The sequence below is a fragment of the Triticum dicoccoides genome, chromosome 5A, assembly GCF_002162155.2.
Source record: "Triticum dicoccoides isolate Atlit2015 ecotype Zavitan chromosome 5A, WEW_v2.0, whole genome shotgun sequence".
Classification (NCBI taxonomy): domain Eukaryota; kingdom Viridiplantae; phylum Streptophyta; class Magnoliopsida; order Poales; family Poaceae; genus Triticum; species Triticum dicoccoides.
In genome coordinates, this window is record NC_041388.1 from 274,176,810 (window position 1) to 274,204,148 (window position 27,339).

Consider the following 27,339-nt stretch of genomic DNA (forward strand, 5'->3'; position numbering starts at 1 on the left):
TGTGAAACTATTCCACATTTCCTTAAGTGTGCCCCAAACTCGTGACTCAAGTATTCTCCTCCACGATCTGATCGTAGAAACTTGATTTTCCTGTCACGTTGATTTTCAACCTCACTCTAAAATTCCTTGAACTTTTCAAAGGTTTCAGACTTGTGTTTCATTAAGTAGATATACCCATACCTACTTAAATCATCAGTGAGGGTGAGAACATAACGATAGCCACCGCGAGCCTCAACACTCATCGGACCGCACACATCAGTATGTATGATTTCCAATAAGTCGGTTGCTCGCTCCATTGTTCCTGAGAACGGAGTCTTGGTCATTTTACCCATAAGGCATGGTTCGCACGTGTCAAATGATTCATAATCAAGAGACTCTAAAAGTCCATCAGCATGGAGCTTCTTCATGCGTTTGACACCTATGTGACCAAGGCGGCAGTGCCACAAGTATGTGGGACTATCATTATCAACCTTACTTCTTTTGGTACTCACATTATGAACATGTGTAGCATCACATTCGAGATTCATAAAGAATAAACCATTCACCATAGGAGCATGACCATAAAACATATCTCTCATAAAAAATGGAACAACCATTATTCTCAGATTTAAAAGAGTAGCCATCTCGAATTAAATGAGATCCCGATACAATGTTCATGCTCAAAGCTGGCACTAAATAACAATTATTAAGGTTTAAAACTAATCCCGAAGGGAGATGCAGAGGTAGCGTGCCGACGGCGATCACATTGACCTTGGAACCATTCCCGACGCGCATCGTCACCTCGTCCTTTGCCAGTTTCCGCTTATTCCGCAGCCCCTGCTTTGAGTTACATATGTGAGCAACTGCACCGGTATCAAATACCCAGGAGCCACTACGGGCACTAGTAAGGTACACATCAATTACATGTATATCACATATACCTTTTGTTTTGCCGGCCTTCTTATCCGCTAAGTACTTAGGGCAGTTCTGCTTCCAGTGACCGCTTCCCTTGCAATAAAAGCACTCAGTCTCGGGCTTGGGTCCATTCTTTGGCTTCTTCCCGGCAGCTTGCTTGCCGGGCGCGGCAACCTCCTTGCCGTCCTTCTTGAAGTTCCTTTTACCCTTGCCTTTCTTGAACTTAGTGGTTTTATTGACCATCAACACTTGATGTTCCTTCCTGACTTCTACCTCTGCTGATTTCAGCATAGCAAATACTTCAGGAATGGTCTTTTCCATCCCCTGCATATTGAAGTTCATCACAAAGCTCTTGTAGCTTGGTGGAAGCGACTGGAGGATTCTGTCAATGACCGCATCATCCGGGAGATTAACTCCCAGCTGAGTCAAGCGGTTATGCAACCCAGACATAGTGAGTATGTGCTCACTGACAGAACTGTTTTCCTCCATCTTACAGTTGAAGAATTTGTCTGAGACTTCATATCTCTCGACCCGGGCATGAGCTTGGAAAACCATTTTCAGCTCTTCGAACATCTCATATGCTCCATGTCTCTCAAAACGCTTTTGGAGCCCCGGCTCTAGGCTGTAAAGCATGCCGCACTGAACGAGGGAGTAGTCATCGAAACGTGCCTGCCAAGCGTTCATAACATCTTGTTCTGCAGGGAGAACGGGTGCGTCACCAAGCGGTGCTTGTAGGACATAATCTTTCTTGGCAGCTATGAGGATGATCCTCAGGTTCCGGACCCAGTCCGTATAGTTGCTGCCATCGTCTTTCAGCTTAGTTTTCTCTAGGAACGCGTTGAAGTTGAGGACTACGTTGGCCATTTGATCTACAAGACATATTGCAAAGATTTTAGACTAAGTTCATGATAATTAAGTTCAACTAATCAAATTATTAGTGAACTCCCACTTAGATTAGACATCCCTCTGGTCATCTAAGTATTACATGATCCGAGTTAAACTAGACCGTGTCCGATCATCACGTGAGACGGACTAGTCAACATCGGTGAACATCTTCATGTTGATCGTATCTTCTATACGACTCATGCTCGACCTTTCGGTCTTCTGTGTTCCGAGGCCATGTCTGTACATGCTAGGCTCGTCAAGTCAACCAAAGTGTTTGCATGTGTAAATCTGTCTTACACCCGTTGTATGTGAACGTCTGAATAAAACACCCGATCATCACGTGGTGTTTTGAAACAGCAAACTGTCGCAACGGTGCACAGTTAGGGGGAACACTTCTTGAAATTATTGTGAGGGATCATCTTATTTACTACCTCGTTCTAAGTAAACAAGATGCAAAACATGATAAACATCACATGCAATCAAATAATAAACGTGACATGATATGGCCAATATCACATAGCTCCTTTGATCTCCATCTTGGGGCTCCATAATCATCTTGTCACCGGCTTGACACCATGATCTCCATCATCATGATCTCCATCATCGTGTCTCCATGAAGTTGCTCGCCAACTATTACTTCTACTACTATGGCTAACGCGTTTAGCAATAAAGTAAAGTAATTTACATGGCGTTTCTTGATGACACGCAGGTCATATAAAAGAATAAAGACAACTCCTATGGCTCCTGCCGGTTGTCATACTCATCGACATGCAAGTCGTGAATCCTATTACAATAGCATGAACATCTCATACATCACATATAGATCATTCATCATTCATCACAACTTTGGCCATATCATATCACAACCCACTTGCTGCAAAAACAAGTTAGACGTCCTCTAATTGTTGTTGCAAGTTTTACGTGGCTGAATTAGGGTTCTAGCAAGAACGTTTTCTTACCTACGTTAAAGCCACAACGTGATTTGTCAACTTCTATTTACCCTTCATAAGGACCCTGTTCATCGATTCCGCTCCAACTAAAGTAGGAGAGACAGACACCCGCCAGCCACCTTATGCATCTAGTGCATGTTAGTCGGTGGAACCGGTCTCACGTAAGCGTACGTGTAAGGTTGGTCCGGGCCGCTTCATCCCACAATACCGCTGAAGCAAGAAAGGACTAGTAACGGCAAGAAAGTTGACAAATCTACGCCCACAACAAATTGTGTTCTACTCGCGCAAGAAGAACTACGCATAGACCTAGCTCATGATGCCACTGTTGGGGAACGTTGCAGAAAACAAAAATTTTCCTACTCGTTTCACCAAGATCATCTAGGAGTTCATCTAGCAACGAGTGATTAGATGCATCTACATACCTTTGTAGATTGCGAGCAGAAGCGTTCAAAAGAACGGTGATGATGTAGTCGTACTCGACGTGATCCAAATCACCGATGACCAGCGCTGAACGGACGGCACCTCCGCGTTCAACACACGTACGGGACGGGAGACGTCTCCTCCTTCTTGATCCAGCAAGGGGGGAGGAGAGGTTGATGAAGATCCAGCAACACGACGGCGTGGTGGTGGATGCAGGGCGTCACAGCAGCAGGGCTTCGCCGAGACTACGAGGGAGAGACGTAACGGGGGGAGGTGGAGGCGCTAGGGGCTGGTGTAAAATCCCTCCTCTCCCCCCACTATATATAGGGGTGCCAAGGGGGGGCGCCGGCCCTAGTAGATGGCATCTACTAGGGGGGGGGGCGGCCAAGGGGAGGTTTCCCTCCCCCCCAAGGCACCTAGGGGTGCCTTCCACCACTAGGACTCCTCCTAGGGGAAAACCCTAGGCGCATGGGCCTATAGGGGCTGGTGCCCTTGGCCCATCTAGGCCAAGGCGCACCCCCTACAGCCCATGTGGCCCCCCGGGACAGGTGGCCCCACCCGGTGGACCCCCGGGACCCTTCCGGTGGTCCCGGTACAATACCGATAACCCCGAAACTTGTCCCGATGCCCGAAATAGCACTTCCTATATATAATTCTTTACCTCCGGACCATTCCGGAACTCCTCGTGACGTCCGGGATCTCATCCGGGACACCGAACAACATTCGGGTTTCTGCATATACATATCTTCATAACCCTAGCGTCACCGAACCTTAAGTGGGTAGACCCTACGGGTTCGGGAGACAAGCAGACATGACCGAGACGACTCTCCGGTCAATAACCAACAGCGGGATCTGGATACCCATGTTGTCTCCCACATGCTCCACGATGATCTCATCGGATGAACCACGATGTCGAGGATTTAATCAATCCCGTACACTATTCCCTTTGTCTATCGATATGTTACTTGCCCGAGATTCGATCGTCGGTATCCCAATACCTCGTTCAATCTCGTTACTGGCAAGTCACTTTACTCGTACCGTAATGCATGATCCCGTGACCAGACACTTGGTCACTTTGAGCTCATTATGATGATGCATTACCGAGTGGGCCCAGTGATACCTCTCCGTCATACGGAGTGACAAATCCCAGTCTTGATCCATGTCACCCAACAGACACTTTCGGAGATACCCGTAGTCTACCTTTATAGTCACCCAGTTACGTTGTGACGTTTGGCATACCCAAAGCACTCCTACGGTATCCGGGAGTTACACGATCTCATGGTCTAAGGAAAAGATACTTTGACATTGGAAAACTCTAGCAAACGAACTATACGATCTTGTGCTATGTTTAGGATTGGGTCTTGTCCATCACATCATTCTCCCAATGATGTGATCTCGTTATCAATGACATCCAGTGTCCATAGTCAGGAAACCATGACTATCTGTTGATCAACGAGCTAGTCAACTAGAGGCTCACTAGGGACATGTTGGTGTCTGTTATTCACACATGTATTACGATTTCCGGATAACACAATTATAGCATGAATAAAGACAATTATCATGAAAAAGGAAATATAATAATAATGCTTTTATTATTGCCTCTAGGGCATATTTCCAACATGTGCCGCTTTGGGTTCACGACTAGCCATGTCGGCCCGGGTTCTCTGTCAGATGGATGCTAGCGACACTATCATATACGTGAGCCAAAAGGCGCAAACGGTCCCGGGCCATGGTAAGGCGACACCCGTGGGATACCGTGCATGAGGCCACAAAGTGATATGAGGTGTTACCGGCTAGATCGATGTGACTTGGAATCGGGGTCCTGACACATGGATATCATGCTCTGCTTGTCCTTGGGAAGGATATAACCTTGAATTATTTGTTTAATCACATTTTCCTTTCCATTGTTTTGTTTAACCTTCTTGAGGTTTATATGATCTACGCAGTAATCAGTCACTGCTTTTGTAAGCACCTCGGTGTACAACTCTGTCAGTAAGAACCTTTTACTATTGTTGATGACATTCCGGTAGCCACCGATGGACAAGAACCTTGCCTATTGGTCCACCTCGTTCAACGAGCATGAAAAATGGTTCTGTTTGTCCCTCGCCCTTGGTACCAACGTTGTTGCCAACATAACCGACAGGCTACCCTCTGACATGTCTTGCTATCATGACCGTGTAAGATGCCAACGGCCTTTCTACTTTGAAGCGACATGATGGACCCATAACCCACAGTTCCACATAATCGAAACCTGACTCTCCTGTAGACCCTATTGCCAAAGATATTCCTTGAGCTTGACTTCATATGTAAATCACGAGCCACCTGCCTAGTAATCTATTCTAGTATCAGACGCAATACTTATTCGCATTGCCCTGAAACCCTTTCACCTTTTGACTATGCATAGAACGATTGCCTGGCTGCTTGAAACTTCTTATTGTACCTTCGTACTTTACTCTCGATGTGTTTTATTTGTTCAACTCTGAGAGGTACTCATATGCTCATTCATGGGTTAATCCCAGATTATTATCCTTATAGCATTCTGTCGTTGCCGATCTGCCCCATTACCTATTCATAAGTACGATGGAACCCCCGAAGAAAGGATGATGACTTCATAATGATGACCTGGAGCATAGAAATGAAGACCTCAACATAGTGGATCGACCTCTTCGAGAAGAGCAACCAAGACCGAGAAGACTCGTTAGAATTTAGTAACCATAACTTACCCCTTACTCCACCTCTTAAATCTCGGGATGAGATTTCTTGTAGTGGAGGAGAGTAGTGACGCTCAGATAATTAAGCTATACCACCCCCTGCTAATGATGCCACGTCACTTCAATTACTGTTGCTAATCTCGCGTTAGTTCGAAATCGATTCAAATTCAAAATCGAGCAAACAATAAAAGTTTTCAAATGTTTAAACTAAAATGTTCGGAGTGAACCAAATGTTGCATAGGTAATTATGGTGGAGAAACGACACCTTTATAAAATATTTAAATACTATTAGATGAATAAAACAGCAGCAAAAACTATTATTTAGTTACTTTTAAATATTAATTAATTATGAAACTAGTTTAGTTTGGGTAACAATTTAATGTGGCAGTGACATATTTGGTAACATAAATTAGGTGCCATTTTGGTACTTTGCTAAAACAAAAATAAAAGGAAACTAAAAGAAAATAGTAAAGAAAAGAATAAATAAAAAGAAAGGCAAAAAACAGAAAAGCACCCCCCACTATTTCCCCTGGGTGCCGGCCCACCAAGCCGGCCCACGCCGCCGTCGGGATAAGACCGAGTCCCCCTCCCCTCTCCTCGTGAGCACCCGAGAGATTTTTCCCTCCCCCTTGCTCGTTCCCCTCCCCCTCATACGCTCGCACGAACACCACCATCGTCCTGTCGCCGTTGCCAGCGTGGCCACCGGCCTCCACGTGCCGTCATCAGAAGTCCAGGAGGCGCACCAACGTCACCTTCGTCTTCTACGTCGCCCGCACAGAACCGCCCCCTCCGCCTCGGCCGCCACCACCACCTCGCCGCTCCCGCAACCTCCGGCGCCGCCCTGACCACCCCCTGGCTTCCTTGACCGCGCCCACGAGCTCTCCGTGAGTTCCTACCCCAAATCCCCCTCTCCCCTACGTTGATACGTGTTTGTAGTCGCCGTCCCCGCGAACTTCATCGCCATGGCCGTGCCGGAGTTCTGCATCCGCGCGCCCTGCTGCCGTCGCGCGCTCGTCCGCCCTCGCAGCGCGCCTGCACACTCGCTCACTCATGACGCTACCCCACCCGTGTCCAACCCGCACCCGCACTCCCCACTATCGGTCGTCGAGTCCGGCCCGCAGCCGCTCGCACCGGCTGCCGTCAGTGGACGCTGTTGCCCTGCCCGCAGCTGCGCCCCGCTGCTGCCTGCACCCACCTCCGCCCCGCCGCTTCCGTCGTGCGCTCTCCCGACACTGTCGTCATGCGTCACTGCTCCTGGATCTGCTCTGCTGTTGAACTGCTGCTTCAGCGCTACGCTGCTACCTAGCGCAGTTGCCTCCTGCTGCCACCCACGACTGGCCGCGCCCGCCTCCGCCTGACCTCGCCGGCGGTGATGAGCATCCGGTTAATACAATTATAGCATGAACAATAGACAATTATCATGAACAAGGAAATACAATAATAACCATTTTATTATTGCCTCTAGGGCATATTTCCAACAGTCTCCCACTTGCACTAGAGTCAATAATCTAATTTACATCGCTATGTGATTGTAATGAATCCAACACCCATGGGGTCTGTTCATATCTTGCTTGTGAGAGAGGTTTATTAGTCAATGGGTCTGAACCTTTCAGATCCATGTGTGCTTTGCAAATCTCTATGTCATCTTGTAGATGCAGCTACCATGCGCTACTTTGAGCTATTCCAAATAACTGCTCTACTATACGAATCCGGTTTACTACTCAGAGTCATCCGGATTAGTGTCAAAGTTTGCATCGACGTAACCCTTTACGATGAACTCTTTTACCACCTCCATAATCGAGAAAATTCCTTAGTCCACTAGTTACTAAGGATAAGTTCGACTGCTGCCATGTGATCCATTCCTGGATCACTCTTGTACCCCTTGACTGACTCATGGCAAGGCACACCTCAGGTGCGGTACACAACATAGCATACTGTAGAGCTTACGTCTAAAGCATAGGGGACGACCTTCGTCCTTTCTCTCTCTTCTGCCGTGGTCAGGTCTTGAGTCTTACTCAATGCTCATACCTTGTAACACAGCCAAGAACTTTGTTGATCTATTTTGAACTCCTTCAAAATTTTGTCACGGTATGTATTCATTTGAAATTACTATTAAGAGTTTTTGATCTATCCTTATAGATCTTGATGCTCAATGTTCATGTAGCTTAATCTAGGTTTTCCATTGAAAACACTTTTCAAATAACCCTGTATGCTTTCCAGAAATTCTACATCATTTCTGATCAACAATATTTTAACAACATATACTCATCAAAAATTCTATAGTGCTCCCACTCACTTCTTTGGAAATACAAGTTTCTCATAAACTTTGTATAAACCCAAAATCTTTTATCATCTCATCAAAGCGTACATTCCAATTCCGATATGCTTACTTCAGTCCTTAGAAGGATTGTTTGAGCTTTGCATACTTTTTAGAATCTTTCGGGATTGACAAAACCTTCTGGTTGTATCACATACAACCTTTCCTCAAGAAAAATGTCGAGGAAACAATGTTTTGACATCCTATCTGCAAGATTTCATAAATAATGCAGTAACTGCTAACATAATTCCAACAGACTCTTAGCATCGCTACGAGTGAGAAAGTCTCATCGTAGTCAACTCCTTGAACTTGTCGGGAAACATCTTAACGACAAGTCGAGATTTCTTAATGGTGACACTTACCATCATTGTCTGTCTTCCTTTTAAAATCCATCTGCACCCAACAGCCTTACGACCATCAAGTAGTTCTTTCAAAGTCTATACTTTGTTTTATACATGGATCCTCTCTCAGATTTTATGGCCTCGAGCCATTCATCGGAATCTGGGCCCACCATCGCTTCTCCATAGCTCATAGGTTCATTGTTGTCTAGCAACATGACTTCCAAGATAGGATTACGTACCACTCTGAAGTAGTATGCATCCTTGTCGACCTATGAGGTTTGGTAGTGACATGATCCGAAGTTTCATGATCACTATCATAAGCTTCCACTTTAATTGGTGTAGGTGCCACAGGAACAACTTCCTGTGCCCTGCTACACACTAGTTGAAGTGACGGTTCAGTGACCTCATCAAGTCTCCACCATCCTCCCACTCAATTCTTTCGAGAGAAACTTTTCCTCGAGAAAGGACCCATTTCTAGAAACAATCACTTTTGCTTCCGGATCTGAAATAGGAGGTATACCCAACTATTTTTGGGTATTCTATGAAGATGCATTTATGCGCTTTGGGTTCGAGCTTATCAGCCTGAAACTTTTTCACATAAGCATCGCAGCCCCAAACTTTTAAGAAACGACAGCTTAGGTTTCTCTAAACCATAGTTCATACGGTGTCGTCTCAATGGAACTGTGTGGTGCCCTATTTAAAGTGAATGTGGTTGTCTCTAATGCCTAACCCATAAACGATAGTGGTAATTCGATAAGAGACATCATGGTATGCACCATATCCAATAGGGTGCAGTTATGATGTTCGGACACACCATCACACTATGGTGGTCCAGGCGGTATTAGTTCTGAAACAATTTCCACAATGTCTTAATTGTGTGCCAAACTCGTAACTCAGATATTCATCTCTATGATCATATCATAGACATTTTATCCTCTTGTCAAGACGATCTTCAACTTCACTCTGAAATTACTTGAACCTTTCAATAATTTAGACTTGTGTTTCATCAAGTAAATATACTCAGCATCTACTCAAATCATCTATGAAGTAAGAACATAACAATATCCACTGCGTGCCTCAGCACTCATTGGACTGCACACATCAAAATGTATTACTTCCAACAAGTTGCTTTCTTGTTCCATCTTACTGAAAATGAGGTCTTTTAGTCATCTTGCCCATGTGGTATGATTTGCATGTCTCAAGTGATTCAAAAACAAGTGAGTCCAAAGATCCATCTGTATGGAGTTTCTTCATGCATATCTACCAATAGACATGGTTCACATGTCTCAATCTTTTCAAAACGAGTGAGTCCAAAGATCCATCAACATGGAGCTTCTTCATGCGTTTTATACCAACATGACTCAAATGGCAATGCCACAAGTATGTGGTACTATCATTACTATCTTTTGGCATGAACATGTGTATCACTACGATCGAGATTCAATAAACCATTCATTTTTCGGTGCAAGACCATTGAAGGTATTATTCAAATAAACAGAGTAACCATTATTCTCCTTAAATGAATAACTGTATTGCGATAAACATAATCCAATCATGTCTATGCTCAATGCAAACACCAAACTCGATGGTAGAGGGAGCGTGCGATGTTTGATCACATCAACCTTGGAAACACTTCCAACACATATCGTCATCTCACCTTCCGCTAGTCTCCGCTTATTCCATAGCCTTTTATTTCGAGTTACAACACTTAGCAACTGAACCGGTATTTTAATACCCTGGTGCTACTAGGAGTACTAGTAAAGTACACATTAATATAACGTATTTCCAAAATACTTCTGTCGACCTTGCCAGCCTTCTCATCTACCAAGTATCTAGGGTAGTTCTGCTTCAGTGACCGTTCCCCTCATTACAGAAGCACTTAGTCTCAGGTTTGGTTCAACCTTGGGTTTCTTCACTAGAGCAGCAGCTGATTTGCCGTCTCATGAAGTATCCCTTCTTTCCCTTGCCCTTCTTGAAACTAGTGGTTTAACCATCAACAATTGATGCTCCTACTTGATTTCTACTTTCGTGGTGTCAAACATCGCGAGTTGCTCAAGGATCATCATGTCTATCCCTGATATGTTATAGTTCATCACGAAGCTCTAGTAGCTTGGCGGCAGTGACTATGGAGAATCATCAGTATCTCATCTGGAAGATTAACTCCCACTTGATTCAAGCGATTGTAGTACTCAGACAATCTGAGCACATGCTCAACGATTGAGCTTTTCTCCCTTAGTTTGCAGGCTTAAGAAACTTGTCAGAGGTCTCATACCTCTTGACGTGGGCACTAGTCTGAAATCCCAATTTCAGTCTTTGGAACATCTCATATGTTCTACGACGTTTCAAAACGTCTTTGGTGCCACAATTCTAAACCGTTAGCATTACGCATTGAACTATCATGTAGTCATCAAAACGTGTATGTCAGATGTTTCGCAACATCTACAGACGATGCTTGAGGTTCAACACACTGAGCGGTACATTAAGGACATAACCCTTCTGTGCAGCAATGAGTTCAATCCTTAGTTCACGGACCTAGTCCGCATAATTGCTACTGTCAACTCTCAACTAAATTTTCTCTAGGAACATATCTAAAACAGTAGAACCAAAGCATGAGCTACGACATAATTTGCAAAGACCTTTTGACTATGTTCATGATAATTAAGTTCATCTAATCAAATTATTCAATGAACTCCCACTTAGATAGACATCCCTCTAGTCATCTAAGTGATACATGATCCGAGTCAACTAGGCCGTGTTCGATCATCACGTGAAACGGACTAGTCATCATCGGTGAACATCTTCATGTTGATCGTATCCACTATACGACTCATGTTCGACCTTTCGGTCTTCCGTGTTCCGAGGCCATGTCTGTACATGCTAGGCTCGTCAAGTTGACCTAAGTGTATTGTGTGTGTAAATCTGGCTTACACCCGTTGTATGCGAACATTAGAACCTATCACACCCGATCATCACATGGTGCTTCGGAACAACGGACCTTAGCAACGGTGCACAGTTAGGGGGAACACTTTCTTGAAATTATTGCGAGGGATCATCTTATTTATGCTACCGTCGTTCTAAGCAAATAAGATGTAAACATGACAAACATCACATGCAAATCATAAAGTGACATGATATGGCCAATATCTTCTTGCGCCTTTGATCTCCATCTTCGAGGCGCGGCATGAACACCATCGTCACCGGCATGACACCATGATCTCCATCATCATGATCTCCATCATCGTGTCTTCATGAAGTTGCCTCGCCAACTATTACTTCTACTACTATGGCTAACGGTTAGCAATAAAGTAAAGTAATTACATGGCATTTTCATTGACACGCATGTCATAAATAAATTAAGACAACTCCTATGGCTCCTGTCGGTTGTCATACTCATCGACATGCAAGTCGTGATTCCTATTACAAGAACATGATCAATCTCATACATCACATATATCATTCATCACATCCTTTTGGCCATATCACATCACATAGCATACCCTGCAAAAATAAGTTAGACGTCCTCTAATTATTGTTGCATGTTTTATGTGGCTGCTATGGGTTTCTAGCAAGAACGTTTCTTACCTACGCAAAACCACAATGGTGATATGCCAATTGCTATTTACCCTTCATAAGGACCCTTTTCATCGAATCTGATCCGACTAAAGTGGGAGAGACAGACACCTGCCAGCCACCTTATGCATCAAGTGCATGTCAGTCGGTGGAACCTGTCTCACGGAAGCGTACGTGTAAGGTCGGTCCGGGCCGCTTCATCCCACAATGCCGCCGGATCAAGATAAGACTAGTAACAGTAAGCAAATTGAACAAATCATCGCCCACAACTGCTTTGTGTTCTACTCGTGCATAGAACCTACGCATAGACCTAGCTCATGATGCCACTGTTGGGGATCGTAGCAGAAATTCAAAAAAATTCCTACGTGTCACCAAGATCAATCTAGGAGATACTAGCAATGAGAGAGAGGGAGTGCATCTTCATACCCTTGAAGATCACTAAGCGGAAGCGTTACAAGAACGCGGTTGGTGGAGTCGTACACGCAGCGATTCAGATCGCGGTCGATTCCGATCTAAGCGCCGAACAACGGCGTCTCCGCGTTCAACACACGTACAGCCCGGTGACGTCTCCCACGCCTTGATCCAGCAAGGAGAGAGGGAGAGGTTGGGGAAGACTCCGTCCAGCAGCAGCACGACGGCGTGGTGATGGTGGAGGAGCGCGGTACTCCAGCAGGGCTTCGCCAAGCACTACGAGGAGGGAGAGAGGTAGGGCTGCGCCCTGGGAGAGAGAGACTCACGTGTTGTGCAGCCCCAAAACCTCCACTATATATAGGGGCAAGGGCAAGGGGAAGCGCCCTAGGGTTTCCCCTAGGGGGGCGGCGGCCAGGGCAGATGGGATCTCCCCCTTGGGTGACTTGGCCCCCAAGCCAGGAGGTGGGAACCCTAGATGGGGCGCCCCAAACCCCATGGTCACGTGGGAATAGATGAGGGGGGCGCCCAGCCCCTTAGTGGGCTGGTTTGCCCCCTTCCCTTGGCCCATGAAGCCCCCCAACACTTGTCGGGGCTCCTGAAACACCTTTCGGTCATGCCGGTCATCACCCGGTACCTCCGGAACACTTCCAGACTCCAAAACCCTCCGTCCAATATATCAATCTTCACCTCCGGACCATTTCGGAACTCCTCGTGACGTCCAGGATCTCATCCGAGACTCTGAACAACATTCGATAACCGCGTACATACTTTCCCTATAACCCTAGCGTCATCGAACCTTAAGTGTGTAGACCCTACGGGCTCGGGAATCATGCAGACATGACCGAGACATCTCTCTGGTCAATAACCAACAGCGGGATCTGGATACCCATGTTGGCTCCCACATGTTCCACGATGATCTCATCAGATGAACCACGATGTCAAGGATTCAGTCAATCCCGTATACAATTCCCTTTGTCTACCGGTATAGTACTTGCCCGAGATTCGATCGTCGGTATCCCGATACCTTGTTCAATCTCGTTACCGGCAAGTCTCTTTACTCGTTCCGTAACACGTCATCCCGTGATCAACTCCTTGGTCACATTGTGCACATTATGATAATGTCCTACCGAGTGGGCCTAGAGATACCTCTCCATTTACACGGAGTGACAAATCCCAGTCTCGATTCGTGCCAAACCAACAAGCACTTTCGGAGATACCCGTAGTGCACCTTTATAGACACCCAGTTACGTTATGACGTTTGGTACACCCAAAGCATTCCTACGGTATCCAGGAGTTGCACAATCTCATGGTCTAAGGAAATGATACTTGACATTAGAAAAGCTTTAGCAAACGAACTATACGATCTTGTGCTAGGCTTAGGATTGGGTCTTGTCTATCACATCATTCTCCTAATGATGTGATCCCATTATCAATGTCATCCAATGTCCATGGTCAGGAAACCATGACCATCTATTGATCAACGAGCTAGTCAACTAGAGGCTTACTAGGGACATGTTGTGGTCTATGTATTCACACATGTATTACGGTTTCCGGTTAATACAATTATAGCATGAATAATAGACAATTATCATGAACAAGGAAATACAATAATAACCATTTTATTATTGCCTCTAGGGCATATTTCCAACACTTTCCGGTAACGAGATTGAACTAGGTATTGAGATACCGACGATCGAATCTCGGGCAAGTAACATACCGATGACAAAGGGAACAACGTATATCGTTATGCGGTTTGACCGATAAAGATCTTCGTAGAATATGTGGGTGCCAATATGAACATCCAGGTTCCGCTATTGGTTATTGACCGGAGACGTGTCTCGGTCATGTCTACATAGTTCTCGTACCCGTAGGGTCCACATGCTTAACGTTCGGTGACGATCGGTATTATGAGTTTATATGTTTTGATGAACCGAAGGTTGTTCGGAGTCCCGAATGTGATCACGGGCATGACGAGGAGTCTAGAAATGGTCGAGACATAAAGATCGATATATTGGAAGCCTATGTTTGGATATCGGAAAGGTTCCGAGAGTTCGGGCATATACCGGAGTACCGGGGGGGTTAACGGAACCCCCGGGGAGTATATGGGCCCTAATGGGCTTTAGTGGAGAGAGAGAGAGGCAACTAGGGCAGGCCGCGCCCCCCCTCCCCCTCTAGTCTGAATTGGACTAGGAAGGGGGGCGGCGCCTCCCTTTCCTTCCTCCCTCTCTCCCCCTTCCTTCTCTGCTAGTCCAACTAGGGAAGGGGGGAATCCTACTCCCGGAGAGAGTAGGACTCCTCCAGGGCGCGCCATAGAGGGTCGGCCCTCCCCCTCCTCCACTCCTTTATATACGGGGGAGGGGGCACCCCATAGAAACACAAGTTGATCATTGATCTCTTAGCCGTGTGCGGTGCACCCCTCCACCATAATCCACCTCAGTCATATCGTAGCAGTGCTTAGGCGAAGCCCTGTTCCGGTAGCATCATCATCACCGTCATCACGCCGTCGTGTTGATAAAGCTCTCCCTCGACACTCTGCTGGATCATGAGTTCGTGGGACGTCACCGAGCCGAACGTGTGCAGATCGCGGAGGTGCCATACTTTCGGTACTAGGATCAGTCGATCGTGAATACATACGACTACATCAACCGCGTTGTCATAACGCTTCCGCTTACGATCTACGAGGGTACGTGGACAACACTCTCCCCTCTCATTGTTATGCATCACCATGATCTTGCGTGTGCGTAGGAATTTTTTTGAAATTACCGCATTCCCCAACAGATCTTGCGTGATCATAGGAACTTTTTTGAAATATTGCGTTTCCCAACAACACCAATTGGCCCTCGTTGTCCTGGTGGTAAGGATCATGGTGGTGAGGCAGGCCATCAAGTGAATTCACCAATTGAATCTTCTCCCATAACTGTGGCCCCTCCTTATGGTATGTTTTTTTTCTTATTTTAGTTTGCCAATTTGGTTGTATCACTCTTTCTGTTGTAATTTTCATATGTGTCCTGTGAGTTTTGAAATGCATTTTTCTTATAAATACCCTGCTATTTTTTGATGTGAATGCTATGTTTATTTGTGTATACTGCTTACCTGATGTTGTTGGGGAACGTAGTAATAATTCAAAATTTTCCTACGTGACACCAAGATCAATCTAGGAGATGCTATCAACAAGAGAGAGGGAGTGCATCTTCATACCCTTGAAGATCGGTAAGCGGAAGCGTTACAAGAACACAGTTGTGGAGTTGTAATCACGGCAATTCAAATCGCGGAAGATCCGATCAAGCGCCGAACGGATGGCGCCTCCGCGTTCAGCACACGTACAACCCAGGGACGTCCCCTCCTTCTTGATCCAGCAAGGGGAGAGGAGAAGTTGAGGGAGAACTCCGGCAGCACGACGGCGTGGTGGCGGTGGAGCTCGTGGTTCTCCGGCAGAGCTTCGCTAAGCACTATGGAGGAGGAGGAGGTGTTGGAGGAGGGAGGGGCTGCGCCAGGGAAGGGGTTGCGGCTTCCCTCTCTCTCCCTCACTATATATAGGGGAAGGGGAGGAGGAGGCACCCTAGGGTTCCTTAGGGGAGGGGCGGCGGCCACAGGGGAAACCCTGGATGGGTTTGGGCGACCCCACCCCTAGGAAACTTGCCCCCCCAAGCCGGGAGGAGCGGCTGCCCTAGGGGAGGCGCCCCCACCTCTCCAGGTTATGTGAGATGGGGTGGGAGGGGCACACAGCCCCTTAGTGGGCTGGTGTGCCCCCTCTCCTTGGCCCATAAGCCCCCCAACGCTTGTCGGGGCCTCCGAAACTCCTTTAGGTCATGCTGGTCGTCACCCGGTACTCCCAGAACAATTCCGGACTCCAATACCCTTCGTCCAATATATCGATCTTCACCTCCATACCATTCCAGAGTTCCTCGTCACGTCCGAGGTCTCATCCGGGACTCCGAACAACCTTCGGTAACCACATACTATTCCATTACAACTCTGGCGTCACCGAACCATAAGTGTGTAGACCCTATGGGTTCGGGAACCATGCAGACATGAATGAGACATCTCTCCGGCCAATAACGAACAATGGGATCTGCATACCCATGTTGGCTCCCACATGTTCCACGATGATCTCATCGGATGAACCACGATGTCGAGGATGCAATCAATCCCGTATACAATTTCCTTTGTCCATCGGTATGTTACTTGCCCGAGATTCGATCATCGGTATCCCCATACCTCGTTCAATCTCGTTACCAGCAAGTCTCTTTACTCGTTCCATAACGCATGATCCCGTGGATAACTCCTTAGTCACATTGAGCTCATTATGATGATGCATTACCGAGTGGGCCCAAAGATACCTCTCTGTCATACGGAGTGACAAATCCCAGTCTCGATTCGTGCCAACCCAACAGACACTTTTGGAGATACCTGTAGTGCACCTTTATAGCCACCCAGTTACATTGTGACGTTTCATACACACAAATCACTCCTACGGTATCTGGGAGTTGCACAATCTCATGGTCTAAGGAAATGATACTTGACATTAGAAAAGCTTTAGCAAACGAACTACACGATCTTGTGCTATGCTTAGGATTGGGTCTTGTCCATCACATCATTCTCCTAATGATGTAATCCTGTTATCAACGACATCCAATGTCCATGGTCAGGAAACCATAACCATCTATTGATCAACGAGCTAGTCAACTAGAGGCTTACTAGGGACATGTTGTGATCTATGTATTCACACATGTATTACGGTTTCTGGTTAATACAATTATAGCATGAACAATAGACAATTATCATGAACAAGGAAATGCAATAATAACCATTTTATTATTGACTCTAGGGCATATTTCCAACAAATGTTATACAAACTGTTGTTGCCTTATTGTATCTAGTCAGGCATTCTTTGGAAACAAACATGAAGTTAGTGTATGTAGCACTGCATTTATATGTATATGTGAACTCAACTATATGTATGTGTGAACTGCATTGTTGTTTTACTCAGGTTTTTGTATGCATATGGGTGTACTCCATTACATTGATATATGAGCTGCATTATTTTTTATTTAGCTTATGTATGCAACACTGCATTTATATGTATAAGTGTACTGCACTTGTTCCTTTTGTGCACTTTTTAATGACCATGGTTAAACTTCATTTTGACACGGTGTTTATTTTTCATGCTGGGGCGCCTGGGTTTGAGGAGGTTACTCAATTGATTGACCATTATTTTGCAGAGGGTGATTTTGGTGTGAGCTTTGACCAGAGTCTTAGGCGTCCGGTCTTGTCTGAAACACAATCACAATCTGTTGATGGTATAGAGGAAGTTACATAGGAGTGGATGGTCTCGGAACATCTTCGTGCATATGAATTGAAGCAAAGCAAGAAGAAGTTGAGGTTTGAAAGTGACTCAAAGGAGTATGTGGAGAAAGAGAAGCAGAGGAGAGCTGCACATGGTGCCAAGGGTGGCAAATTTGTTAAAGCCAAGCAGCCTGCTTTGCAGAAGAAGAGACTAAGTTTTGTTGCCGAGGAAGGTGGTACTCCTCGGCGGAGTCTTCGTGTTGCTTGCATGAATAAGAATCTTGGTAAGAGAACTGCTGAAGCTGGTGCAGAGGATCCTTAGCAGAAGCAACCGCATGTCAGTGAAGGTCCCACCTCTGACGAAGATGACTTTGTGCTTGCTGATTTTGTGAGGGATGTTTGGACTTGTAGATGGAAAGATTGTGGTCCATCTAGGAGTCAACCCAAGCGGCCCCGTGATGATGGCGACGAAGGTGTTGGTGCTGACTCTGGTGGGGACGCGGATGTTGTCCCAAAGGTTTGTTGAAGTGGACTGCATTTTTTGGGTACTTCGTGGCAGAGCCAAAGGGGGTGTTGGAGGGGACCACGCCCCCCCCCCAAGATTGATTTTTTTCTGCATATACCATTCAACTTATGTGTGAAACATCAAACAATTTCTAATTTGCCCCCTCCAAGGTTTAGTAACTTCTATTCCCCCCTCCTTAGTCATTCTTGGGTACGGCCCTGGTGGTAATTCTTTTCTTTTGTGTGTTTGTGATCTCCCATACTTTGTGTAAACTTTCTAAATGAGGGTTAATCGTGCTAATATTATGTGTGACATGTTGGCAAAATGATGCTTCTGATGTTTGTGATTTTTTGTTGTCAATGAGTTGTTTGTTGGCCATATGATTTTCATGTGTGATCCTATGATCTCGTCATGTACATTCTCTGGATCAAGTTTGTACTTTTCGGTGGCAATCTTGGGCTTAGACAATCAAATTTGAGTATTGCGCAACATGCCATCCAAATCCGTTGAAGAAGAGCCCTCCGAAGCCCTTCAAGGCAGGTGGACAACTAGAAGACCGTGAGTGGAATCCCCTCTTCTTCGCTCATAGTGAAGGATAGAGTGCATTTGTATCAAATCACACATACGTGATCTTTGTGGGCTAGTCAAAACATGACAATGATAGTCGGATGAATGGACACTAGGGGCATGGCTCCGCAGTTTTTTCCCTAGGTTTTTTGCTTTTGTTTTTCCTTTGCCGGTTCTGCCAGTTTTCTTTCCACATCTCTTTTTCCTTTTTACTTACTGATGATCTCTATTAGGATTAGGATGATTCAGATTGAAGCCACTCTCGGAGGCACCTCTCATGTTGATCCTGCTCATACTCAAGCGACAAAATCATTGAGGTCAAAATCATGGTTGTTCACCATGGAGACATGGATAATAACGAGACTTCATTTCTTTGTTTTTGTGAGCATTGTTTAGATGCACACAAACATATTTTAAATTCACAATTTTTTTTAAGAAAATGTCGGACTTATTTATTTCAAAATTACAATTTAAAATATGTCAGAGAGGCCAGGTCGCAGGTTTTCAAGCTGGTCCCCCTGTAGAAAAACAAGTTTTGAAACCATTTTTTCCTCTAGCGAACGGGCATAATTTCCTCTCTCTCTCACCGAGAGCGTAGCTGGGGGCGCTATTGGTCCGGCCTATTCAGCGACAATTTGTGGCCTCCCGTCTAAAAAAATTCATGTTGCTAAAAGAAAAAGTCATGGCGAATCGAAAAGGAACAGGACGTGGCTTGGTGTTTCGTCACGCACACTATGGAATCGATCGCGTCGTCTCCACACTCGGCCACCGGGGCGGATGCCGCTCGCTTCCTCCGTCCGGCGATCTAGCAGCCAACTCCTCATTGACGCATCAGTTCCTCAACATTGGCGCGCTATTTTTCTTTTCGGACGGGAGCAGAGCAGAGATCCATGGCTCATCACCTAACACATCGTGATTCTTCTTTGAAAAAAAGAACAACAGCTCGTGATTTGTGAACAACTCACTGGATCTGGTGGAAATCGATCTAGGGTTTCATTTCGAATCGAGAAGGAGGAAGGAGTTTGCGTAGCTGATCCGCCCAACCACCCACACAGCTACAAAAGGTACAAGCATCGGCTGAAGCCGCCGTCCGGTTCCTTCCTACCTATTACATTGGAGTCTACTGACTATTTAAAGGAGGTGACCGTTAACATAGTTAACGGGCCCAAGCTGGATCGACGAAACGCGCCGGAGTCCTCCTTTGCCTCATGGGCCGACTCGTCCCAGGCCCATCACCCATCTTTGAATCTTCAGCACCCTCTTCGCTTGCCAGAACAGCTACAGTGTTGTTGCCTGTTGTCAGGCCGCTGACATCCCCCCTCCTTGAGAAGCGGCTTGTCCCCAAGTCGTAGCCCTCGGAAATTGCTATTTGAGAGAGTATAGATTCTCCCAAGTTGCTTCACTCGTAGAACAACAACTCCACAAGATCAATCCCTGGGCCACGAGCTTGTGGCAAACCTGACGAACTCGTTGTTGAAGTATCTGAACTGGGACTTGTAGAGATGTCGTAACTGAAGGAAGACGAGCTTGTACTTGTACCGATGGAGGAACAAATTTCTTCAGCTGCGATACATGGAAAACTGGATGTATCTTACTCATATCCAGCAATTGGAGCCTGTAAGCCACCTCACCAATCTTCTCAATGATAGGAAAAGGCCCAAAATACTTGAAGGATAGTTTATGATTTGCTCGGGCCACCACCGACGACTGAACATATGGCTGCAGCTTGAGAAAAACTTTCTCTCCTTCAGCAAACACACGTTATGTGCGATGTTTGTCAGCATGCTATTCCATGCGATGTTGTACATGCACTAAGTGTTGTCTGACAGAGTCCATGACCAGTTTCCTAGAGTCTAGCTACTGTTGCAGATCCACTGGAGCAATAGTATCAGATTCAGAGATTCCAAAATAGTGAGGTGCATGCCCGTAGATTACTCCAAAAGGAGACTTATCAAGTGCAGAATGTCAATTGCTGTTATACCAAAACTCACATAGGTAAAGCCAGTTGCTCCACTGATTAGGATGTGCACTTATGAAACACCTCAGATAGCATTCCACTTGTTGGTTAACACGTTCTGTTTGCCCATCGGTCTCAGGGTGATATGCTGAAATCATGTTCAATTATGCACCAGTTTTTGAAATGAGCAGTCTCCAAAAGTTGCTGGTAAATATGGGATCTCGATCAGACACAACCAGCCTAGGCATCCCATGAAGCTTGTAAACATTATCTATGAAAACCTCTGCCACTTTCTGAGCATTGAAGGGATGCTTGAGAGGGATGAAGTGACCATATTTAGAGAACTTGTCGAGAACAACCAAGATACAGTCATAATGAGGAAGGAGGAAGACCAGATATAAAGTCCATGGTCACAGTATCCCAAGCTTTGTTAGGGACAGGCAGAGGAGATAAAAGGCCAGGGTAATTCACCCTCTCTGGTTTTGCTTGCTGGCAAATCAAACAAGATTGCACTTGTGTTTTAATAAACAACTTCATACCACACCACTTGAACAGAGAACGAATTCGTTTATATGTTACAGGGAAACCAGAGTGACCCCCTAGAGGACTGTCATGAAAAGCAGAAAATATCCTGAGATGTAAAGCAGGGTCTTGACCTAACCAAATGCAGGACTTGTACCTTAGAAGACCATTAATGAGAGTAAAATTAGGTTTAGACCCAGGGGCTACTACTAACTGCTGCAAGATGACCTGAGCTTTGGTATCACCAGCATAACTGTTAGCAATGTCAGACAACCAAGAAGGTTGAGCTCCAGAGACAAGAAACAATTGAGAAGGATCAGGTGGTCTCCTTGATAAAGCATCATCAGAAGAATTTGCACAACCTTGCTTATATTGAATTTGGTAATTCAAACCCAGGAGTTTAGTTAAACACTTTTGTTGCCAAGGAGTGTGTAGTCTCTGATCCTGTAGATGTGCTAAACTTTTCTGGTCAGTTTTGATAGTGAACTACTGGACCTGCAGATAAGACCTCCACTGATCAACTGCCAGTAAAATAGCTGAGTACTCCTTCTCATAAACAGACAACCCTCTATTTCTAGGGCCCAATGCCTTGCTGACAAATGCTAGAGGATGACCTTGTTGCATCAAAACAACCCCAACTCCATATTCACATGCATCAATCTCTATAGTGAAAGGTTGGAAAAAATCAGGCAAAGCCAACACTGGAGCAGATACTAGTGCATGCTTCAATATAGAAAAAGCGTCTTCAGTTACAGGAGTCCATACAAAAAGCACACCCTTCTTAAATAGTTCTATAAGGGGCTTAGCAATAATGCCATAGTGCTTAATGAATTTCCTGTAGTAGCCACTCAGACCAAGGAACCCTCTGACCTCCTTGACATTAACAGGAGTAGGCCAATTTTGCACAGCCACAATCTTATTGGGATCAGTATAAACTCCCTTGGAGCTAATCACATGGCCTAAATAAGAAATTTCCTGTTGAGCAAAAGCACATTTGGACAGCTTCACTTTCCACTATTCTTTTTGTAAAATCTCCAACACTTGTCTAACATGCTTCAAATGTTTTCGATAAGTTTTACTGAAAACCAGGATATCATCAAAGAAAACCAAGGCACATTTCCTTAAAACAGGGGACAAATCAAAATTCCTAGATCCTTGAAAAGTACCAGGAGCCTCACTCAGCCCAAAGGCCATGACAGTGAATTCATAATGGCCATTTTGTGTTTGAAAAGCATTTTTGTATTCCTCTCCTGGTGCAAGCCTGATTTGATGATAGCCAGCTGTCAAATCTACCTTAGAAAACCAACAAGCCCCAGCTAATTCATCTAAAAGTTCATCAATAACTAGAATAGGATACTTTCCTTTAACTGTAATAGCATTCAAGTGTCTAAGATCCACAACTCACCTCCAGGTACCTTCTTCCTTCTTTTTAACTAACAACACAGGAGAAGAAAATGGACTTTTACTGAATCTGATCATGCCCAAGGAAAGCAATTCCTGAATCTGTTTCTCAAGCTCATCTTTAAGTTGAGGAGCAATTCTATAGGGTCTGACAGAAACAGGTCTAGCTCCAGGAATAAGAGGGATATGATGATCATGAGCTCTTCTGGGAGGAAGGCCAGTGGGGGCTTCAAATACAGATGCAAATTCATCTAGTATTACTTGCATATCAGGAGCAACACCCCCTTCTCCAGGGCATATAACAACACTGACAGAGACCATGGTGACAGCAAATTCAGTTGGCAACAGACCTTGTAATGTAACCACAGTGCCTTTCTAATGGAATGAGAGCCACTTCTGTATCCAATCCACCTACATAGGACTGTGAAGAGCCAATCAATCCAACCCCAAAATCCCATCATAGGAAGCCAATGGCAGAAACCTGAAATCAGATACAAAAGCAGTACCACAACAAGTCCAGGGGCACTGTTTCATACACTGCGAGCAAGACAGAGTATCACCCCCAGCAACAGTCACTGAAACTGTAGGAGTGGACTAAACCCCTTGCAACTGATCCATAAACTTGCTGCCCACAAAAGAATGAGTACTACCAGAGTCAACTAGAAATACTAGAGAAAGTCCTTGCAACTGAACTTCAAGTTATAAGGTAGGAGCATTGGAATCTTTGCCCACTGCAGCAGCTGACAGACGCATAGCATGGACAGATAAGTTGTCATCATCAGAAATAGGAGAACCAACTTCCATTGTTTGCACCTGATCTATGAGTTCCTGCACGAAATGTAGTTGCACGGTAGATTTTACAGACATGATCCTTGGCCCATTTCTCTCCACAGACAAAACACAAGCCCTTAGCTCGCCTATAAGACCGGAGAGCTGACCACTTATCTTCAGTTTGAACTATCTTGATAGGTTGAGAGACCTTACGATCGTCAGTCAGACGCCCTTTAGGAGGAAGGGGCAAAGGCAGGGCACCAAACTTGAGCATAGAGGAAGGATTAAGGGGAGTGAGGCCCTCACCCAATTCCTCATGCAGCAGAGCCAAATCATAAGCAGCGTCAAGGTCTTTAGGTTTCTGCAGCGCTACAACAACTCGTACTCCTAGTTTCAGACCATCAAGGAAACGAGTGGTGTAATGCAAGGAATTGGAAGCATCTTCATAAGCAGATAGTTGATTATACAAATCAGCAAAAGGATCAACATAATCAACCATTGTCCCTGTTTGAGCAATACAAAATAGTTGCCTGAGCAAGGTCTAGTGCTGATTCCAGCCGAAACGGCTCTGTAAAGTGCTGCAAAATTCTGTCCAAGTTGCATTCGGCTGCCTACGTTGCATTGATTCCAACCAACGAGCTGTTGCTCCTTCAAACTGGGCTGAAGCGAGAGAAATCCAACGGTGGACTGGACTACCCCCAAAGCCTGAACTGATCCTCACAACGATTTTTCCACAGACGCAGATTTGCTCCATCAAACTGAGGCAATTCGGAACGAACACCCAACAAAAAAGCCTCCCCCATATCTACAGAAGCTGGATCACGCGAACTGCTAGCCCGAGGCAACAATTGGGAATCCCGAGCACTACGAAATGGAGGAGGAATGTACGGCAGAACTTTTCCACGGAGATCAGATTCGATGTTACCTCCATCAGAAAAAATTTCCCCAAGTCCGAAAGGGCGCACGCCCGCCACAGGAAAACCTTCCCTCCACGGCGGTGGCTCCTTCTTCTGCTCAACACAGATCTGCTCGATCTCCATGTTCAGCTCCGCTCGAACCCCATCAATCCTTGCCGAGATTATACCATCCAGAGCCGAAGTATTGGAATCGATCAACTTGCTCATGGCCTCCAGGAGGTGCTCACCTTGATCCTTGAGGCGCTGGCTCAGATCTGCCGCGAAATCGGCACGGAGGAGCTCGTACACGCCCCACCCTTCCTTTGACAGTCGCTCCATGGCCGCCGCTCGTCGCCGGTCCCGCCACTGTGTGCCGTGCTGGTGCCGAGGAAGCTCCAGGACCACTGTATCTGATACCAACTATGAACAACTCATTGGATCTGGTGGAAATCGATCTAGGTTTCATTTTGAAATCGAGAAGGAGGAAGGAGTTTGCGTAGCTGATCCGCCCAACCACCCACACAACTACAAAAGGTACAAGCATCGGCCGAAGCCGCCGTCCGATTCCTTCCTACCTATTACATTGGAGTCTACCGACTATTTAAAGGAGGTGACCATTAACACAGTTAACGGGCCCAAGATGGATCGACGAAACGCGTCGGAGTCCTCCTTTGCCTCATGGGCTGACTCGTCCTAGGCTCATCGCCCGTCTTTGAATCTTCAGTGCCCTCTTCGCTTGCCGGAACAGCTACAGTGCCGCTGCGTGTTGTCAGGCCGCTGACATGATTCTTGTCGTAATTTATCAATTACTCTCTTCTCCCCACAGAAAATAGATATAAGTTACTCTGCCTCCATCTCTGTTCTAGCCTGGCAGTCGTGTCGTCGCTCTGTTCTAGCGGTTCGGTCGGTAGAATTCGATTCATTTTTAAAAATAAATCAACAAGTATCGGCCCAACATTGGCCCAAGAGATAGATGAAAAAATCTCGCTAGGGTGGTTCGTCCGTTCCGAAAGGTGAGAGCCCAGACCTCGGCCGCCGCCCTCTTCTTCTTCTTCGCCAAGCCAGCCGGCCATAACCCTCCTCCTCCGGTAAGGTAAGGTAAGCACGTTCCAATCCATCCCGGATTCGGCTCAGTTTGCTCGCATCTATGTAATATCTCTTATCTCTCTAACGAGCGGGGGTGAATTCGAATGAATTTCAGGGTCCTCAGGCGCCCGGGTCAGTAGCGCGCCAGATCTTTAAATTTCCGTGGGAGGGCTGCTGAGCTTCACGCTCCAGTCCACGCCGGATCCAACGCTGGATTTGAATTGAATTTCAGTGTCTGTCCATCCGTCCGCCTTGCTCTAGCGCCACATCTTCCTTATTCTTCTTCATTAATTCATGGGAGTACTGCTGTTTATCAACGAAAATGTTAACGTCCACATGTGTGGGCGTCTGGCAACTCGCCCACACGCCTCCATCACCGTCCAGTAACTTCTGCACGAATCTTGGCACGAATTAGCTGATTTTGTATGCCACGTAGGACAACTTGCATTTGTGGTGTGTGAGAGAGGTCGCCCACACATCCGTTTTACCACACGGAGGGGCCGGTGTGTGGGCGTTTAGCAGTTCGCCCACACACCAGTTTTCAGTCACGCACAAGGGCTGGTGTGTGGGCGTTTGCCATCTCGCCCACACACCCGCCTCCTCTCCAACACCCAAGCTGCTAGTTGCCATGCGTTTTGCAGTTTACATGGCAACTTCCCTAGTATGATTGCAAGCAGATGGCAACTCTTTTTTTACCCGAACATGTCAGTTGCCATATGTTAGTGTACATGGCAACTGCCCTAGTATGTTTTGCAGTGTACATGACAACTGCCCTAGTATGATTGCAAGCAGATGGCAACTCTCTTTTTTTTTACCCGAACATGTCAGTTGCCATATGTTTTGCATGGTACATGGCAAACTGCCCTAGCGTGCACGTAAGCAGATGGCAACTCTTTCTTTTTAAATGGCAACTGCCCTAGCGTGCTTGTGAGCACATGGCAACTCTCTATTTTACCCGATCATATTTTTTGCCATGCCTTTTTTTGTAGCGCTACATGACAACTGCCTAGTGTTAGTAGGTGGCAACTCCTAAAGTTTTGAAATCATGGAAACTGCAGTAGACCAGACCACACATGACAACAACTGTAGTTGTCCAAAAAATGGCAATCTGGAACTTTGACCTGAGATGGCAACTGCAGTTGAGCAAACATGGCAACTGTAGTTGTCCGACATGGCAACCGTAGTTCAGCGACATGGCAACTGCACTTAAACGAACATGGACGAGGGTCCGGCCCATGGAAACTGTGGGGCGCGCGTGTCACGTGGGGCATGCGGGACCACGAGGTACGAGGCCTGGCGTACCGCGCATGTGGGAGTTATCTATTTCGCCTACACGCACGCGTGTAAGAGGGACCGGGAGGGAAAAAAAGAGGCGTGTGGGCGCTAATTGTTTTGCCCACACACAGACGTGTGGGCTGGTCCTCTTAGGCACCACACAGAACGTGTGGGCAGATTCCTTAACGCCAACACGTGTGGCAGTTATCAATCTATTTATATGACTGGATCAATAGCAGGAGCACTTGGATTGCACCTCTGGGGTACGAATAACTTTCCAATTCGTCAGAATAATAATCTAACTTATAAAGGATGAAAGGGTTCGTAGTCACAACCAAGGTGGCCACGTCGCCTTTAATTCGCCATGAACAGTACTCATGCCACCGCCTGTTATTTTCGTGCCCCTCCAGGGGCGTTTCCGTAATTTCGCATCCAGGCATATAAAAGGCAGCCTCCCCCGTGGAGAAGACCTAGCCGCCGCCTCCCGTCCCAGTCGCCTCCTCCTCCTCCTCTCTCTCTCTCTCTCTCTCTCTCTCTCGCTAACCCCTCTCTCTCCCCGTAGCGCCGGCCGGTT

The 27,339-nt window shown here is 46.1% G+C and overlaps 1 protein-coding gene across 1 annotated transcript in view; it reads left to right on the forward strand.

The window, feature by feature from the left end:
* LOC119299428 overlaps positions 1–21,215 on the forward strand; it is a 97,038-nt gene extending 75,823 nt beyond the window's left edge. Inside the window, exons 3-4 of the mRNA XM_037576662.1 lie at positions 18,197–18,302; positions 21,006–21,215. Of these exons, the coding sequence (XP_037432559.1) occupies positions 18,197–18,302; positions 21,006–21,215 (316 nt within the window). The remainder of the gene's footprint in view (positions 1–18,196; positions 18,303–21,005) is intronic.
* The last annotated feature ends 6,124 nt before the right edge of the window (positions 21,216–27,339 follow it).